At 28.6% G+C, this 21,108-nt stretch overlaps 1 protein-coding gene across 1 annotated transcript in view; it reads left to right on the top strand.

The window, feature by feature from the left end:
• Positions 1 to 21,108, top strand: part of LOC142329898 (uncharacterized) — a 327,751-nt gene that overhangs the window by 294,051 nt on the left and 12,592 nt on the right. The window contains exons 5-7 of the mRNA XM_075374814.1: positions 7,914 to 8,023; positions 9,981 to 10,278; positions 15,221 to 15,436. Coding sequence (XP_075230929.1) covers positions 7,914 to 8,023; positions 9,981 to 10,278; positions 15,221 to 15,436 — 624 coding nt within the window. The remainder of the gene's footprint in view (positions 1 to 7,913; positions 8,024 to 9,980; positions 10,279 to 15,220; positions 15,437 to 21,108) is intronic.

Consider the following 21,108-nt stretch of genomic DNA (forward strand, 5'->3'; position numbering starts at 1 on the left):
TCATGAACATTAATAATAATTTTAAAAGCATTTTTCGATATAAGATGAGTACAGTTAACAAAACAAGAACAAAAACTTGACAAATGTCTTAAGTTATATTTACATAAGTCATTTATTACAATTGAATAATTGTTAACTGTTTTTACAAAAAAGACTTATACTTGTAGTAAAGATGATGGAAGCTGATCAATAGTTCTTTAGAACACTTTTACAATCGCTAATCAAATCAATGATTACATTGCACGAATGTGTTTAACAAGAAGCAAACACATGTACACTGTAAATTTAGTTGATTCTATGATTTTCAAGAAATATGTTGGACAAAAATCTAATTTTATTTCGATTAATTTATTAATCTAAATAATAATCGTTATTAGACAAGGAACTGATGACTTAACTATTCACATGTGCGATCTAAATTACTCTCCAAATAACTAGGTATTTTATGAGGATAATTTCAAAGAATAATTGGCGTATTTCAAGGAAGGTGTTACAAAATATTACAAGGTTCTGCTTGAGTCCACCACCTTATCAGTAAATCTAAATTCAAGGACTCAATTAAGTAAATAATTAGGCAACTCCATTCATTATACTACAATCTTATTTGGGAGTCTAATGAAATATATAAGAAGAAGAAATTTTGTACAAAGTTAAACAGTTATTAATTTTAATAATGTTTAATTAATGCAGTTTGGTAACAATATCCAATATTTTTTTAATGTTTATTATATATTGTACTTTATTTTAAATAAATATAAAATAGTTATTAGCATTCAGAAATCAATTTTACTATTTAATAAAATAGTCAGTTTCCTGTGATATTCAGAATACAAGCAGCAAACTTCCAATGTGGCAAAAAAATTAATAAGTTTATTTATTTTAAGAAGTTTGTAACAGTCAAAGATATTTAAAAATTTGTTAAAATGTTTACAATTCCAAAACTTCACTTCAAAGCATCTATATTGTATTATATTAAAATAATTTTGCGTTTTTCTTCTGTAAAACAAGAAGTGTTTTGTTTGTTTTGAATACATAGGAAGGGATTTCTGCTGCCAAGTCATGATATGTTTAGTTAGATTAATTGATGAGAAATTAATGTATCCTTGAAAATTATTCTTTGATTTTTTTTATTATTATTAAAACAACAATTCCACCAATAATTCAATACTTGTTTGTTAATGAATTTATGTAAAAACTTAATTTTATTAATATTGTATTATTATATTAATCTTTGAGAGCCAACCTTATCTTGAGACACGTAATACTTTAAAGAAGTTAATTTAAATTTGGTGGTACTGAAGATAAGACATTTGTTGTCACGTAGGTACTATAGTACAGTAAGTTTCATTTCTTTGTTTACAATTTAATTTTTAAATTATCACCGAAACACTTGAAGGTTTCTCTGATATAAGCGTTATCCATTTTAATCAGTTAACGTAATCTACCTTCGTTAGTTGTTTAAAAATACTTTTTAAGTGTTTGATTACAAACAGTATTAAAAATTAGTACTAACGGAGTTTTTTTATTCGAAATTTTGCTCGATAAAAGGCAATATAATGCAATCATATCTTCAAGATATTCACGCAATGATAATTGCAATTTATAGATGCACGTGAGAACTGCTTGAATCATTTGCGTCATTTTTTGAACGGCTGTAAATTGTAATCGCTGCTTGTAATAGATTACTTGGATTCTTAATCTGTTTTTTCTAAGTGAATAACTGCATTTTTTTTGCAGTTTTTCACTGCTTTTGAGGGCGTAAAATTAAATAAAGAAAATAAAATTGGCTTTATATGATATGGAAAATGAACTTTACCGTTTCCGAAGAAAGATATTTAGATAGTTCTGAAAGTGCGTGGAAAAACCAATGCACTTCAAAAAATATAATAGAATGTGATTATCCGGTGTGATCTTTGCAAGGCCGAATCTGGATAGTTGGAAAATTAAAAATGGTTTATCAAACATATGCACTGGAAATATCATTGTAATGTTTAATGGGTATTACATTCAATAAAAAACGACAATATAAAATATAAATGTATTTCAGTAAAATTAGAAAGATAGGCAGAACAGAACATACATATGAGGTCTGTTCACAAAATAACCGAACTTTATTTTTTTATAATAGATTTTTTTCATAGATTAATTAGTCCTTCTCCTCTTCAAAGTAATCTCTTCCCCTACAGCGTTGTCTCCATTTCGCGAAGCAGTCTTAGATAGCTTCATTTGAAATTGCCTTTAAGTTTCGTGACGAATTTGCTTTAATATCATCAGTAATCTCAAAACTGCATCCTTTGAACACAGATTTTAATTTCGGAAATAAGAAAAAAACTCGCAAGGAGCCAGGTAGGGAGGCTGAGGGAGGACAGTGATCTGATTTTTGGCTCAGAACCGTCGAATTGACAAAACTGGGTGTGCGGGTGCAATGTCGTGGTGAAGGAACTATGAGAAGTTTCGCCACAACTCGGGTCTCTTTTTGTCAATTTTTTCAGGTAACCGTTGCAAAACGGACGCCTTGATAGTACGCACAGTTCACTGTTGCACCTTGAGGCAAGAAATCAAAATGCCCAATTTCATTAAAATCGAAAAAACAGAGAGCATCACTTTGACATTGGATCGAGACTGACGATCCGTTGTGATAATTGGATTTTTGTCTCGATGTCGTAATCGTAAATCCAGCATTTCCTCCCGTTATAATCCTTTGCATGAATGTTTCATAGTCATCGGCTTGTTCACGAAGTTCAAGAAACGCGTCCACTCGATGTTCTTTCTGCTGTTCGGTCATCAACGAGGAACAAACTTTGCTGCAACTCGATGCATTTTCAATTTTTCAGTCAAAATGTCACGGCATGATCCAGTTGAGATGCTAACTAAGTTCTCTGACAATCAATCGGCGATTTGCACGCACCAGATTGTTGATTTTTCGAACGTGGGTGTTATCAATTGGAAGTCGAAAACCTATCTGATTAAGGGTCATCTTTAATTGACTGACGACCACTTTTAAATCGTGAAAACCATTCGTAACGTTGCGTTCGACCCAGAGCATCTTCCGTTAACCCACCGGGTTGGTCTAGTGGTGAACGCGTCTTCCCAAATCAGCTGATTTGGAAGTCGAGAGTTCAAGCGTTCAAGTTCTAGTAAAAGCAGTTCCTTTTATACGGATTTGAGTACTAGATCGTGGATACCGTTGTTCTTTGGTGGTTGGGTTCCAATTAACCACACATCTCAGGAATGGTCGAACTGAGACTGCACAAGACTACACTTAACTTACACTCCTACATATCATCCTCATTCATCTCTCAAGTAATACCTGAACGGTAATTCCCGGAAGCTAAACAAGAAAAGGAAAGATATTTAGAGCATCATTTCCGTAAGCTTGTTTCAAAAGTCGAAACGTCTCAGTGAATGTTTTCCTCAGTTTCACGCAAAACTTTCCGTTGTATCATTGCTCCCGAAAATAGAACATTACAAAAATCGATACTAACACATAAACACGTTGCACTGAAATAATAATAACACGAAAACTGAACGAGATATCAACAATTCAAGAACATGTGATTACAGAGGTTATGCGGAACACAATGCTGTCAACCGCACGTCACTAAATATCTCCGTTGGCGCGTAATTAAAAATGTTCGGTTATTTTCTGAACAGATCTCGTACAAAAACAGATATAGTAAAACGTTATAAAAAATCCAGATGAGTAGAAATATGCTAATAAATGAATCAGAATTTACAAAAATTAAAATTTACTTTATTATTTTATAAAAAATGTTATTTAAAGAAAAAACTTACAAACAGTTATTGAAAAGAAATTGAGTTAAGTTCGTGCTATGAAAAATATTATTTCTTAAAAATTGCAAGTCGAAAAATTACAGTACATTTAATAGAATAAAACTATTTCATATTGAAAAAAAATTTGTAATCTGTACTTGCTTTGTTGATCTTCATTTATGAGTTGCAAGATTTCGTAATCTATTAAACAAATACCGTGTGTAGAATAGCACTCATATTTTTATCGCTCTAACTATTCTACAGCGATTGACAAACATTCATAACCTTTTCGTCACGGCCCTGAACGTAACTTATTACATGATTGCATTATAGCTCGTGTCTGATCTATTAATGTGTTTCCAACAGTCTTTTCAGAAGTTAATTTTGTAATTAGTTTAACACAGGTCTAAATTTACGCATCTTATTATTTTGCATGAATTGCAAAAAATTAAAAAATCCAGTAAAAATAAAGATCGATAAAAGTATTTTCTGTTAAAGCAATAGTATTTTGATTTTTTAAATTGTGTAAAATTTTTTTTAAAGTTACTTAGTGCAGGTCTAAACAGTCCGGATAATTGGACATACGAAAATCGGCGGTCGGATAATCGACATACGATACATTTTATTTACTTGGTAAATAAGTATGGTGTTTGTATCTTTTAATCATTCTTACAGTTTCAAACAAATAATTGTTAATTGAAACATATTGTGTTAAATACTTGCAACAATCAGATACGCTTGATAAAAAGCATTCAGATCATAATGTTGATCGATCAGCAATAGCGACTTGAAGGAAAATGATTATTCTTCAAAGAAAGTGAAGTTTTTGAAATCGCCAAATTTAATAAGCCTCATGAGATAGTTTGTTTCTTATAATCTATAATGTACTATTTATGCCAAAAAGGTAATTCCTTTCGTCTTGGTTGAAATTTGGTAGACTTGTCTTTAACCCAATTTTGTTTTTTTAAACAAAAAACAAAATGTATCTAAAAATTTTTCATTGGAAGTCCTGAAAGTAGGGTTTACCAAAACTTAATTTCAAAATTAAACCTTTTTCATGTCTCATAGTATTAGAATTTAGTTAAAATGAATTATATTCTGAAATCAAATGTGAAGATATACATGATAAAAATTATGTTTGGGATGAAACGAGAGTTAACATTTAATACTAATAACCTTTCAAAAATTAAAAAAAATAAAACCCTACGAAAAACTCTTATGGATGAGCTCTACTAAATTATTCTCATGCATTTTATAAAATAGTTTGGGTTATTTTTTTATAAATGAAGAATTAAACTGTATGGTTTCATCATTTTGAAATAGAATCCAAAAAACGTTGGTTCTCATTTCAAAATATATAATGCAGGGTGCCGCAGAGAAGTGTTCTCAGTTTTTTGATTTTCCTAAAATGTTCTTTGTCAAAATATACCTTTAATTGTTACCTTCTTCGTAGATGAATTACATACCTTTATCAGAAAATAATTATTTAAAAGAAAATGTTATATTATCAGTTAAAAACAGCTGATGAAATGTGGCATAATTTTCTTGACGAAATCCGGTTATACTACTGAAGGCTTTGCCTTCACACTTCTGTTTAGGAGGAAAATTGAATGGAAGATTGAAATAAATATTCTAATAAAGATTATGTAAAAATAATATTGAATTCTTTGAATAAAATTTTGAGATACAGGACTGACATTCCCCCTTAACCTTTGTAACCAAAATTAAATGGCATCAGTGATCTAAATTCAGAAGGCAACGTACAAAATTTCATAAAAATTGGTTTATCCAGTTAGAAAATATTAAGCAAAAAGGTAACTTACAAAAAAGGTAAAAAAAAAAAATATTAAACTTATTACCCCCTACTCCTGACTGGATACATAATCCAAATGAAGTACTAGTATATGGAATCATCTAATTAGTACAACAGTGTGATTTTGAGTCTAAAAAAGAAAAAAAAGACTTTTACCCTCACCCCTTTATGAGGGGTTGAGTAAGGCTGAACAATAAAAGAAAGTATCTAAGGGATATTAAATTATATGAAAAAAAAATTATCTACCATTTTAATAAATGGTAGTACATTACAATAAATGGTATTTTATTACAATATTATTTTGTTGGAATTAATAATTATATTTTTTTATGTATGTTTTTATAGTATTATTTAACAATACACAATATTATATTACAAGTAGTTAAAGCTTAATAGAGGTTATATGTTAAGTCATGTTAAATGAGTTATTATTGTTTGATATTATATATCTGTTATAGCTTAATCCTTAAATACCTGTTTTGTTAAATGTATGAATTATTGTCAGATTACAAAAGATTTGTATTTTATTATACTTTTACATGCATTATCATCTGACTGCTTTAATCTATTATATATTATATTTAATGTTGTAATAGCTTTATTGCCTTAATAAAATAAACTTTAAAAAAATTGTAGTAATAATAATAATAATACCTACTTCAAGGGGAAAAAATGATGCACCAAAAGTTAATAATGATACTATTCCAATTCTTAACCATTAATTTTTAGATTTCAGTACCAAATTAAACTCAAAGATCTACCAAAATCTGAGGAAACTAAATCATTACTGCTTTAAAATGTTTAAATAAAGATTGAAAAGTATTAAAATTTACTTTTAATGTGGCTTTTTAGAAATTACTTTATTTTTTTTAAAGTTTACTCTATTTTATACTTTTTAATTATTTAAAATATTTATTTTATTTTTATTTTTATAAAATATGTTTTATTTTGCTTATTTTGCTATATGCTTTATTTTTATTTAAAATATGGATATACCTACAAAAACACTTTGTATAGTTACAACTTTCTCATGAAAAGGTGTACAAAAGTGAAATGTAATAATAAACCTTCGAAATAATAAAAGTAATGAAGAGAATAATTTAAAACGATTACTACTGATCATGAGCAAAGGCTCTCAGAAATTTATAAATACATATTATTTCTTTAAGTACATATTTATTTCTTTAAGTTTCTTTAATACAAATTTTCCTGAATTTCTGTAAAAAAGTATTTTTGATAATTATTATGAAAGGCTATATGATTATAATTATATTATTATATGATTATTAATCATATAATGATCAACAATTCAACAGTGAGCAGAGAGGATGGCAAAAATTTTCTTCGAATCATTTAAGTACAAAATATATTTTTTTATGTAAAAAACAAAAAATGTTTCATGTAAGTTATATTATAAAAACTTGTATTTTGATATTTAATTCTGGTACATCCCAGGATTCAAAATATACATAGTAGACAAAATTTCATTATTAAATCTTTTGCCTGATATAACATTTCTACACTGTATTATCATACATAAACTTTGAGGTTATGTAAATGAATAAAAAAAAATTGTATGAAATAAAAAAAATTACGACCTAGTCAATATAATCATTTACAATCAATTACTCTTCATGTGTATGGCTCATTTCTTGTTCATTCCCTTTTCTAGTTTAGTCAGTGGAAGGAATATGAAAGCAGGTTAGTTGTTTTTTTTCAGTAGTGATGAGAAGATGGTGGAAATCGCCAAATCTGTCAAAAAAAAAACGCTGAAAGGGTGAAAGAGAAGGTAATTAGTAAAAACGAATTATGTATTTGTTTTTGTGTACATAGAAATTTAAATTAAGCACAATTGGGCTATAGTGTTTTGAAACGGACATTTTATTAAATTATCTAATAATACTAAAAAATATTATCTGTATTGACATTTTATTATTTATTTGGTTAAACTGAATACGGTTTTTAAGCACAATGTGCTTAAAAATCATATACCATATTCTTGATTGTGATAAAGTGAATAATTACCTAAGTGTAGGTTATTATCCTGTTTCCAGTTATTCTATTAAATAATTTTTTTTTCAGTTCTTTTATTTTACAGAAAACTTAACCATGGCCTTGAAAAGACCCAAAAAAAAATTTTCTGAGTAGCACCCCCACTAATTTTAGGTACGAGCCACCACGGGATGGTTTGTTAAAGATGTATTACACTACAGCATATTTATGCATTTATACAGTGGGCATAAAAGTAAAATATGTATCTGCAGTTATTTAATGTATTCAATTAAACATGCATTATTTGACAAAATCTTAATTTTTTCTGTTTTAGAACAATATATTCAGTGATGCCAGAGACCCAGAGGTTTCATGCCACTTCCCAATACTTCACCCTTTTCATCCTACTATTTTACAACATGTCCGTGTAGCGGATCCAATAAGGTAATCAAATAAATGTATGAGGTGTGTGTGTGTGTGTGCACATGTACTTGTGTGCATATTCATGAAAATAAAAAACCTATTAATTATATTTTAATTTTTATCATAAGACTATGAAATCTTTTTAAAACTCCTTTAGCTCTGTGTAATCTGCACATTAGGTATTTGTTATCCTGGTCTCTTTCCTTTATTTTCAGCTGTCTTCTTTCAATTTTTTTATTGTTCCTTGAAATATCTCTTCATCTTCTTGAAAGAACCACAGAACTTATAATATATGTAACTTGAAACATAACAGTCTAAAATCCACGTGGCAATCATATAGTAAATAGTATTTTTATATATATATATATCTGCAATACTGAATAATGCTAATTATTCTGCAAGTAGCAATTAGTCTATATTATTTATTGTTTTTGGATCAAATATAATTGTATGATTTATAAAATTTTTAAACAATACATTTTAGAAAAAGATGGAGGCTTTAGATAGTTGGTATGTTTAACAGTAGGTTAATGTTGATGTTAGTATGACTTTTTTGTGCAATCACAACATTATATCAGTTTTGGACACTACCAGTGGCAGAGACACTACCCCTGTAATTCTCAATAAAAAAGTGATTGGTTCACCAGTTATTAGATGCTAGTATAGCAAAATTATGATGCCAAGACTATTCAATTCTTATGGTAACTTTCTAAGGAATAAGAAGTGAGTGATAAGGAAAGAATGAGTTTAGAGGATATGGGGATATTTATCCTATAGAGGTATTGTCTCTAATAACATTTCACTGTGTTGTTTAGAGCTAATATTTAAAGTATTCTTGATATCAATAGAATTATTAATTAGTTCGTGTCAATTGAGATATTACCAATTGCTTTATTGAGATAAAAAAAAATACTGGTTTATTGAGGTTAACTGAGCTCCATAACTAATTAATTTAATTTAATAGAGCTGTAATTACCATTAAGTACACACTTAAAATATATTGAACTGAAAAAATACAAAATCAAACATTCAGAACAGTTAAGAAAAAATCAATTAAAATTAATTACAAGAAAAATTACAATATATATAAGGTGTGGAATAATCTAAATTTCATTTTGAAGTACTGCATCTTACATATTGCAACCTCTTATTTTTAAACTATTACTAAATTAAAATATGAAACGTGGTATAATTTAAACACATAATATGCTTGTTTATAAAATAAAATGCATGAAAAAATGAAATTTGATTTTAAACAGTGTAAAATCTTAAAGAATTTTCTGTTATCTTATAGCACTTGTTCATTGGAGCTCTTCTGATGATATAACTGACCTAGCTGCTACTGTTTCCTTTTTATTTTCAGAAACAAATATTCTGCTGGAAGGATAATTTCTAGCTTTGTGTTAGAAATCTAGTCTGCACTACTGGTATCAAAACTTTGCACCCAAAGAGAACAGGGTCCAAAGGCCTCTCCAGTGATGACATTCATATACTGAGTCCAAAGTAAAAAATAATTTTTAATCTTTTATAACTGATGCATTTTATTTTAACTTCCTGTAAATTTATCAATAAACCAATAAAGCCTAGTATTTATCCATATGAGGGTAAAATACTGTTATATTTCTATTGTAATAGAGAAAAGTGGTCTTGCAAAGGATAGTACAATCACATATAATGTACATAAATGTTTTTATTATGTATTAAATTATTTTTATAGCTTACAGACTCCAAAAATTATTGTAATAAGTACTTATTTGTCATGTGAGAACGATTTGTGTGGTATATTAAAATTCTATTTTTTATTTAATTGAATTGATAGCTAATAAATTGTAACTGAAAATTACAATTATATGATTTATTGGTTATATGTTTTATTCATTTGAAAATGAATAAATCATAACCAGTTTAGTTCAACAAACTGCCAGGATGCTGCTGCTACTTGTTATTTTATTAATACTCATTCATTTTTTGTTGACAGATGTTTTGAAAGATCTTATCTTTTAACTATGATAGACAAAAATGGGTTTCTAGTCTACAATGAAACAGCACTTGCTGAAGCTGGTTATGATAAATCATCAATAAGTTGTACTTATCAAGAGATATTCCGTCCATTGAACAATGATTTTACTGTTAATTATGGACCTGAAATTAAAATTACTGGTCATGATGTACCAAAAACTGATTTTATTTATGTGCAATGCAAGAATTTTGCTGTTGTTATTTATCGTAATTTTCATGCTTATGTACGAAGAAGTCCATCTGTCCGCAATTTTCAGGTTCATATCTACTTTTGTTTATAATTTTTATTTACTTGTTTATATATTTTTGTTTTTACTATAGGATTTTAAAATATGGTTTTCTTGATAAAACTAATTTAAAAAATTATTTTTGTATAAAAAAATTATAAATATTTATATAAGTTATTCAGGAAAAATATCTACTTATTTTGCATTTAGTTTTATAATGAATCATAAGTTAATTTATATTTCCTTCATTTATACCAGCATGTAATAACTAGAGGAAAATATATTCTTCCTTATCTAGTAGGAATATTTTTTTCTGGTGGAGGCTGTATGTTAGATTGTTTGTGATCATATCCAGAATGGCTGTGCTGATATTCATGAAATCAAATTATTCCTTTAGATGCTGAATGATATTGGATGATTGACAATTTGAAAAAATGGGATTTGGAAACTGCTATTTTCTCTGAGCAAAGTATGTTTATATTGTTCAAAAATTGCATTATGAAAGAAGAATAAATTAAGAACTTTTTGTAATATAACATTTGATAGCTTTTGCGATCTTTCTTTGTGAACCTTGTGTTATTGAAGTATATCAATAAAAATTGATTGTTTTGTATTTTTAAGTAGAATAAAATTTATTCTAATGAATATATTTACTTAAATCAAAATCTTTCTTACTATAAGTTACCTCATATGATCATTTTCAGTAATGCTGAATTTTTCACTATTGCCAGATATTACAAATATTTTTTTTTTGTTCTGGAAGACATATCTACATATTTCTTCACAACAAAAAATATGGTTAGGATATTTACCATTTCTTTTCTTTTACTGTGTTGGTGTACACATGTATTATGTCACTGAGGGTTATTGCAAGAATATTGAATTTTGAATAAGTAAAAAATTTCCTTTCAAGCTTAATCTTTTGTTAGACTTTGATTTGTCATTAAAAAGTTAGCTATGGGCAGAATTTTAAGTTAAATAAAATTTAAGCTGTTTGTAACAAGTCATCAGAAAAAACAAATTTTTTTATTTATTGACTCTTTCAAAAAGACATTGGAATAGACACCTTATTTGTTCAGTCATCCTGAAATGCTCTTTTAGAGTTTCCCTAAATTAACTTCAAAAAAAGTTTTCTTTGAAATATTTTATCCAACATTTTACATTTTTGGAAACATTCCTGGAACCCATTATTACAAACGTTCATTTGCTTTGTTGTATCAGATTCATAACATTATTGTATTTCTTTTAGAACTGGCTTAAATTGAAGAAATAGGAAAGTCATGTATGCCAAATTGAAAGATATGTGTTTAAAAGATTGTGTCATAAAAGTTGCTTCTTGATTACCATAGATTAATGTGCCAGTATAATTTTTGAAAGTTTATTTACAAACATGATGAATTTTCAGATCATTATGGCGAGTATTGTGGTCCCACAATATTTTTGATTCCAAATTATTACAATTTTTGATGCTGTTTTCAAACAAACTTCTTTCTATCATTTTGAATAATATTTTAAAACCTTAGTGCTTTCATAATCTCTTGCTGTAAACAGGCAGCACTTTTTACCAATATCATCATCAAAATTAATTCAACCCTTATATAAATACTTGTACCTCTCATAAACATGTATATATTTCATTGCCATTTCACCATACTATTTTTCAAGCAATATTAATTCTCCTTAAGTTAAATCAAATGCAAGTTACACTCCATATATGTATCTATTTAATCAGTTCCTATGATTAAATAGGAAACAAGAATGAGATACTAGCCATATTTATTAAATCACAAATGTTGTTAGTTTATGAAACAATAATTTCTCTATGAGGATTATTATTTTAAACAGAAGGTGCAAATTTTCAAAACTTACAAGGTATCTTGTGTCTACATCATTAAAAAAAGGGATAGGGAAAAAAGGGATTTAAAAGGGATAGGCTGCATTCTTTTCTTAATGATTACCTAATTGATGCTGTTCTTGAACATATGTGAATGTATAAATGGAAAGTGTCTTGGCTGAAAGTGTTTTTATGATGAAAATTGATGAATTATTGTGAAAAAACATGAAATCTAAGAAATTAAAAGTTTCTATTGCTAGTTACTGATACTAAGCTTCTAGTTAGGGTTTACCCACTTTTTAAATCAGCTGGGTGACATCAACTACATTTTATACGTAACAACAGTAATATGTTGGATCTTATGATGGACCCATACATTAAAAAAAAACTTCTGATGTAAATTTTGATAATTTTTATATTAAGCTTGCTACTTTGCTCGCTACTATAGACATTTTTTTGTTAATTACACTAGGATACTAGACAATTAACAATATTATGTGATACACTTATGCATATAAGATGCAGTACTAGAATGTGACAGTTTTCAAACCTTATCATTGTAGGTAGCATTGCATTACTTTACTTTTTATATGTTAACATTAGACAAAGTGATCCATTTTTACTTTCCCATTTAGTGCTGTAGCGGAGCTATAGCTCTAGAAGGGAAAGTATTGAAATTGGTCCAATTTGGGCAAATGTGGTTTTCACCAGATCTTGATGTTTTGACATCTAAGGAACCCAAAAAACCAGATGGAAATTCTCCTGATGTTAATGTTCATATGTGCACGCGCACGTATGTGTGTGTTCAGTTTTGGCCTCTAAATCACCTTATATCTGCAGAACTACTGGACCGATCTTGACCAAACTTTCTCAGATTACTTCTATGTATGGGGTATTGATACTATTAAATTTTCAACTTAAAAGATCAAGGGGGTGAGTCTGTAGAGCAAGGTCACCCTCAGTACCTCAAGATTTCACTTAATTAAGGTCTTATTTTCCTTAGGCCCATTTGTTAACATTTAAAAAATAACAATAGTTCCAAAAAAAAAGGTTTTGCCAAATCGCACCCCCACCCAAAAAAATGCTGTTGTAGTCATCTGCTATGTTGTGACGTCACAGGTGAACAATAGAATTAAATAAAAAATAATTTTAAAGTATAAAAAAAATAACTCTGTCTGCAACTCGATCGTCCAGTTGACTCAGAACCTGGTGCGTTAAGCCTCATGGCTACACTAGCTACTAGCTGTTTAAGCAGAATTCGTTCTATATAAGTTGTGAAATTACATTAATTTAGTTAGTGCCAACTGTCGCTGCTAGTATTGCTACACCCACGCAAATTAAATATGGTATGCGCATGTGATTTAGTTAGAATCATTGAATTAAATAAACAAAAAAAATATATTTAAATAAAATTATAAATCTTTTAAATTGTGTGTGTATGTGTGCGCAAGCCATACATCAGAAACAACCCATAGTTGTAGAACTTTCTCAGAACATGGCTTTAGCTGTGCGACGGGGAAGTCCTACAACAGTGATGTAAGTATTTTTTACAATACATTCTTTTGATTCTTCAAATTAACACACATTCCGTTAAGTTATTTAGTTTTGTTTTTTTTTTGTTCAGTGATAATTCTAAATTCTTCAATTGTCGTGGTCTCTTTTCACAAATAAAATTTGTGAAATAATCTCCATAAGAAGAGATGGTACTTACTTAAGACAATGTTTATGGCATATGGAGATGTTTATGGTCATTTAACAATTCCATTCCAAAAAATTAAATAACCAGAAAACAATGTAACATTTTCATTGTACATGATGTAGCATCATTTTGCTTGAACTTCCACATCATTTTCTTTTTTTAAATGTCCTAATTCAGAGGTCAACACAATTTTAAGCATACCTTCATACTTGTGAGCTGTAAAAGTTACCATTTTATTGTTTACTTAAAAGAAGTAAGAGTCAGTGACTTCAAACCTTTTACAATGCTGTATTTGTCCAAGCCAAGTTCAGTTTATTTTGAAGGACTGACTACAGTTCTGTCTGTTTATTAATATACCTAGTTAAATATGTTTTGTTTGACAATATTAAAATAGTTAAATTGAAAATATTCAAGGGTATTATTATCCTAAAAAATAAGGGAAAATGAGCTAAACAAGGTGGAAAGAGTATTAAAGGTAGAAATGAAATTCTTATAGCATAATTAAATTGATTATACTCAAGGATTTTCACATATAACGTAAATGAATTTACTATAAATGTCAAGGTGATTCAGTAGTAAATTTTCCAAGATATTTGAATTTTATATGGATGAAAAGAAAAATTGTGATGGAATATTATTATACTGTTCTTTCTGATATTCCGTAAGTTAATGTATGTTATCTTACTGTTTGTCAAGGGTACTGTAGTATTGCTTGCGTTACCTCTTTATTATTTTCAGAAACCCAAATAATTGATTGCCCTAGCAAATTCTTTTATACATATAAATAAATAAATGAGTGTGATCATGACTGATTTACACTCAGTGAATTTAATAGTAACAAACACATAATGTTGCACTGATCAGTACTCTACGGCTGCTGACAAGTAAAGTGCATGTAGTACAGAAGACATAACCCTTATGTTTGCAACTTTAATTACTTCTAAATATATATGAGGCATTATGTGCAGCATGAGTGAACTTGATAAATATCAATTTTTTTAAAAGTATTTTTATAGAAAAAAAGATGGTGATTTTTATGATAATATTGAGTTTACCTTGTTCTTTTGAGAAATTAGTATAAAGTAAAAGAGGAAATTTTAAATTTCTATGGTTATTCTGGATAGATATTCAAAAAAGGATGAGCTACTATCCAACTTTGAAATTCTACACAGCTAATGCTTCCTTACAATTCCTGTGCAATTGTCATTTGTTAGTGGGTCATTTGATTTTATTATAATCTAATGCTTTAAACAAGGTTTTTCAAAAGTCTGTTTTGTTAAGGTTGCACTTGTTGCAAAGGTTGCTTCATATAATTTAGAATACAATAAAAATCATAAAGTTTTAATTAAATAGTATTATGAATATTATATTATAAATATTTATAGTATAAGACATTAATATTAATTTTATGTTGATTAATTTAATCATTAATTTTACAGAATGATAAAGAAATTGGAGTTGCTGTGATTGGATTGGATTCAATGTCAAGACTGAATTTTATGCGTCAACTTGCCCAGTCATATAAATATATAACAGAAGAAGTTAATGGAACCGTTATGTTGGGATTTAATAAAGTTGGTGAAAATACATTCCCAAATGTCATTCCAATGTTAACGGGATTTCCTGCGCCAAATTCAAACTATGAAAGTTTCAAGGTAATTAACTTGAGTGCATTAAAATTAATACTGTACATGTTGTTCAAAAATTACATCATGCTTCTAGTTTGGAGATGAAGCTTGACTGTGGATGATAATTATAGGGGAAGGTGGGCCAGGGGGGTTATAACATATGTCACGGAACCTACCATACTCAGTGAATTACATATTGTATTTAATTAATAGTAACAAAATATTGATTTTTGGTTTTCCTAATTGTTTAATAATTTACTGTTTTATTATTATACCTTGATTAGCCTAAATTTACTTTTAAGAGGAAATATACTTGAGTGGCAACTTTATAAAACAATAATACCAATGGTTTTTTTACCTTTTAATGACTGTTGTAATTCTTGAATAAAAATAATAAGCTCTTCATAGGTTATGAAAATTTGAGTTATCAAAATACACATACAAGTATTTAATTTTATATCTAACTCAAATAAACTTTAATGTCACCTAACTCAGTCTTAATTGATATATCTTCTTTTTTGTTAGATATTTTTTTTAAAAATTAGTTGACAGTTTAAAATTTACTTTTTTCACAAATAATAGTAACTAATTATTTTCTGATCTTATTAATATATAGATCTTAAACTGTCATCATTATTAATACTTCATAAAAAGGTGTATATTATAACAATTTTAAAAGATAAATGACAACTCCCTGGTGTAACTGAATTTTTTGTTTAACTATATGTAACTGAACTACCTACTGATCCTGACTAAGTCACAAAATTCTGTAATTACAATTATTAACAAAAACTACTATTAATTTTGATGATGTGTAATAGCTTCTGTACTCAACTTATAAGAAAAATTTATTTATATCTGCTAATTCTTTACATTATATATGTATATATGTGTGTGTGCATGCGTGCGCTTACTTATTTATTTACTTAATTTATCTATCTTTTTTCTATTCCTATGTACATTGCAATCTGTTCAATTTGTGAGCAATAAGCAAGTCATGGGCCCAATGAGTTGAGGATGATTTATGTGACATTTAAATAAGGTGTAGTCTTGTACAAACTCAGGCCGACATTCCTGAGATGTGTTGTTAATTGAATACCATCAACCAAAATATGCTAGTAACTACTGTCTAATATTCAAAACCATGTGAATCTTAGAACTTCAGTTTTGAAAATCAGTGTGATTATGATCACACAGTGATTATAATCAATTGTGATTATGATTTTATTGTTAGGCCACCTAGTGGGTTGAATATATTTTTAAATAGTGATTTTTGACTGAAATGATTTATGCTGTAGCAAAACTGTTTGCAGGTTGCTGAAAATTGCATATTTCAAAGAAGTAAAAAATGTTATAATCAAACAAAATTTTACCATTACAGAAATATTACATAATTCGTTATTATTTTTACTATTATATTATTATGTTAGTATAGTAAATATTGTTTATAGTGACCGCCAAGGGACTGACAATTTTAGGTCATTATAATCGATAGTCGCAACAACCAATGTTTAGGTAACTTAGTGGTAATACTTTAATATGTCATCTACACAGATATTGCAATACAGTAATAATAATAATTATTAAGAATGATAATAATTTATTTCTGCAAAAATATAAAAACAAAAAAATATGCAATAATAAATACAAATATGGTAGAGTAAAACAATTGAGAATAATTGTAAAATTACTTTTCTGCAAAAAGTCGGTTATTTTGCTTTGTTTCAATCATTTTGTGTTGTAATAAAGTTTTGAAGGTTCTTTTCTAAATCAAAACAAACACTCTTTGTTTTTCATTAGAAACTTCTGTAAAACTAAGAAACCGGCAAATGGTTTTCATTGCCGCTAAAAGTTCTGGAAGATATGGTGGGTTGATGTCTTAATCGTTGTCACTATCTACCTTCATTGTTATTACCTATGTTCCTATCTGTTTCTACTAGAACTGAAGCCACTATCTGTTACAACAGTTTCATGCATTTCTAAATCTTTTCCTACCTCTTGATGATCTTCAAACAATGCATTTGACAACGATTGGTTTTGCAGAGTTATTGCCCCATTCCACTAAACATTCTTCTTCACATGTAATGTCAGTAACTTCGCCAGCCTGTGATCAGAATAGTTATTTGTGTTTCCTTTTTTTTATCTAAATCCTGAATCATTTGTAAAATTAGGTGTTTTTTGTAGTAAACTTTTATCGACTTGATCACATCTTGATTTAATGGCTATAAGACCACTGTTTTTGGTGGTAAGAACACTAACATTATAATGAAAGATTTTCAAAGTGTGGATGAACCGGACAGTTGTCAATGAGCAGTACTATTTTGTAATTTTAATCCTTTAATTCTTGGCCCCATTTTCGTAACTGAGACATAAAGATATCATTTGTCATCCAACCTTTTTTGTTACTTTTATACATAACAGAAAGCAATTTCTAACTTTTAAAACATCGGGGTTTGGCACTTTTCTCTACAACCAGAAGTATTTTTTATCAGTTCCAGTCTATTTGTAGCAATGGTCTATTTGCAGTCTATTTGTAACAATAAAGACTGTTAGTCTTTATTTTGCTAATTATTCACCTGAACACGTTCCGTCATTAAACTGAAGGGTTCTTTCTGGCATCAGTTTAAAAAAAAGAACGGATTCATCATCATTACAGATTTTTTCGTCTAAATAGTCTTCTTTAAATTTTGGCCAAATGGTTTCTAGCCATTTTTCTGATACACCGGTTGGAGCTGCTGCGGCCTTGCCACTTATTCTTCCCGATACAATATCATGATGTTGATGGAACCATTGTATCCAAGCTGAAGTTATTTCACAGGGTCTACCAAATTTTTCAGAAAAATCATTTCCCTTAGCTTGCAATATAAGGCCGCTAATAATAGTGATGTCTAAAAATCTTTCCTACTTTTTTCACAGTTCTTCCATGTCACTGATATTGTTTAATGACCTACGTCTAATTCTTGGGCAATGTCCTTATTAGTTTCATCATTCTCTAACCTCCCGATAATGTGAGCCTTTTCCTCTACTGTGAATGTTTTTTGTGAAGTCATAATTAAATCACTATTGAATGAATTACACCCAGTACAATAAATAAAATAGTGTACCCGCACGATATGATATGCTCATAACAAAAGATTAATAACAATTGAATGTGACTGCTTCAGTTAACAATAATCTCGTACATGAAGAAGTTAAAAAAAAGAACTACAGTACATATACAGTGTATGTAAGAAAAAAGGAACTGTCAAAATATTTCTGTAGCTACGATGTAGATATATTACATTACTGATGAATCATTTCAGTCCATCATTATAAATGATAAAATGTTGCATTGCAGTAAGAGAAATAAGTCATAATAACCAATATTTCTCTACAACTGATGTAATTATAAACAGTATATGACTATATACTGTATTTATGTATTAACAGCATACCAAACCAACCAAGAAAGTTTTTGGTCAATATATCCGATTTATCATTATATCTGATGTCAATATAAATGTACTTACTTTATTTCATTGTTCAGATTATTTTGTAAACATAATTAAAAGTATTTGATAATAAATATGTTTTGATAATAACATCAGCCTGTTAATGGTAGCAGTTCACATCCATTAATATTATTACAAACATTAAAATGTTACTATTTACCACTGTGAATTATTTTCCGTGTCATATCAGAGTCTAATTTTGGTGGGCTTTAACCAGTGTGCATATACAGGGATTGTATTAATCCCAGTCTTTATTTTTTTTAAATTCTTTATATTTAAAAAAAAAATTAATTTTTTATGTTTAAGAATCTGGCTTGAGGATTTCAGTGGTAATCATAAACATTTAAATTAAAATTAACACAAGCCAATATAAATTATTTTATAAATGTCATTAATATTACCAAAAAGTACACAAATAGCTATGGAGGCAGACAGTTAGTAAGACATTGTTATGATACTTTCAGTACAGTAAGTTGGTAACCGTGTGATGACTTTTTATCAGCTGTTTAATTAAAATTGTTTGCAAATTAGTTGAAGAACATCATCAGTGATCGTTTTATGCTTTCTGAAAGTGAAAACACTAAACATTTACTCTCATATGATCAAACAATATGGATGAAGTAGTATGAACTGTAGAAATTTTTGTAAGTAGGTTGAAAAATTTAAAGGTGGTTGAATTCATGACTAATGGATAATGGACAACATTCTGGAGCCCATATGAAGTTTCAATTGCAATGCTTGAAACGCTCATAGATTTTCTCATCCAAGAAGACTGACAGATTACAGTTGAAATTATTACTGAAAAATTACATGAAGTGTTGGACACGAAAAAAAAAGACAAAAAAATGTATAAGTCATAACATTATCACTAACAAGCTCCTGTACCGTAAAACAAGCGCAAGACGGGTTCCTAGAGAGTTGATAAATCACCATAAGGATACATGACTTCGCATGTGATGCTTTTTTGCACAGTATTTTAACCTTGATACATAGATTTATCATTACGAACCAGATTCAAAAAGACAGAGTATATATTGAAGTTGAAGCACATTAGTTCATCTGTCAAGAAAAAATTCTGAACTTGACCATGAGTAGAAGAAATTGTGATTATAATCTTTTAGGATGCAAAAGGCCCAGTTTTTTCTAGAAGTGATTTTCTAGAAGATCAGTATACAGTAAATAGTGCATACTACTGTGATATGCTTATCAACAAAGTAAAGCCAGCAGTGTTGAAAAAACACTCTGGATCTCAGCACAAAGGCATCATTCTATCTTATGACTGGCCTCACACAGTTCAGGTAACTCAAGAAACCGTCGACAAATTGCATTTGTAAGTACTATTTCATTCCTATTCAATGACTTGGTCCCATTGAATTTCCACTTGTTTGGTTCACTCAAGGAGGCGCTATATGGTTAGAAGTTTAATGGCAATGATGACATCAAAGAATATGTGCTAAATTGGCTCCAAGACAAAATTTTCTTTGCAACAGACATAAATAAACTGATTCAGAAATGGGACAAGTGTATTAATGTTGGAGATTATGCTGAAAAGTGAAAAGAAGTTTCATTGATTAAATAAACCATTTTAACTTCGGAGCAATCTGTCTTTAATTATTGAATGACTGTTGTAAAACTGACCATGACAATAGATTATTTATATCTATGAAGAGTGTGACAATTTAATTTTGTGGATATGTATATATTTCACATGTGTTTTACCACATAGACATTGTTTCAAATATTGTGTTGCACTGATAAGGTGTCTTGTTATTGACTTGATTGCACTTACCTGACCATTCATTAGTTCAATATTGATTGATAACTTATGGACCCCTCACTTTACATTATTGTACTTGCCACCTAAAAAGCTATTGCCTTTTAAAATAATAGTTTATCTTGTCTTACATTCACTAAATTAACTTTAATAATATAGCTTAAAATTACTTTGGTAGAAATCTTTTATTGAGTGTAGTCATAAAGCAAATAAGAATGTATTTATACAAAAATGAAATACTTGATGCATTCTTTAGTACTGTATTTGGCTATTTAAAAATGAAAATAAACAAAATAGCTTACAAAAATATATTTATCTTTTATATTCAACACCATTACTTTGCAATGTATGAGTTCAATACTCAAAAATATCATTGCATTGATGTGAGCCAGTAAAACTGGTCATTCTACCCATTTCTTTTACCTGTTTTTAAA

Source organism: Lycorma delicatula, chromosome 9 (genome assembly GCF_047948215.1).
Source record: "Lycorma delicatula isolate Av1 chromosome 9, ASM4794821v1, whole genome shotgun sequence".
Taxonomy (NCBI): Eukaryota; Metazoa; Arthropoda; class Insecta; order Hemiptera; family Fulgoridae; genus Lycorma; species Lycorma delicatula.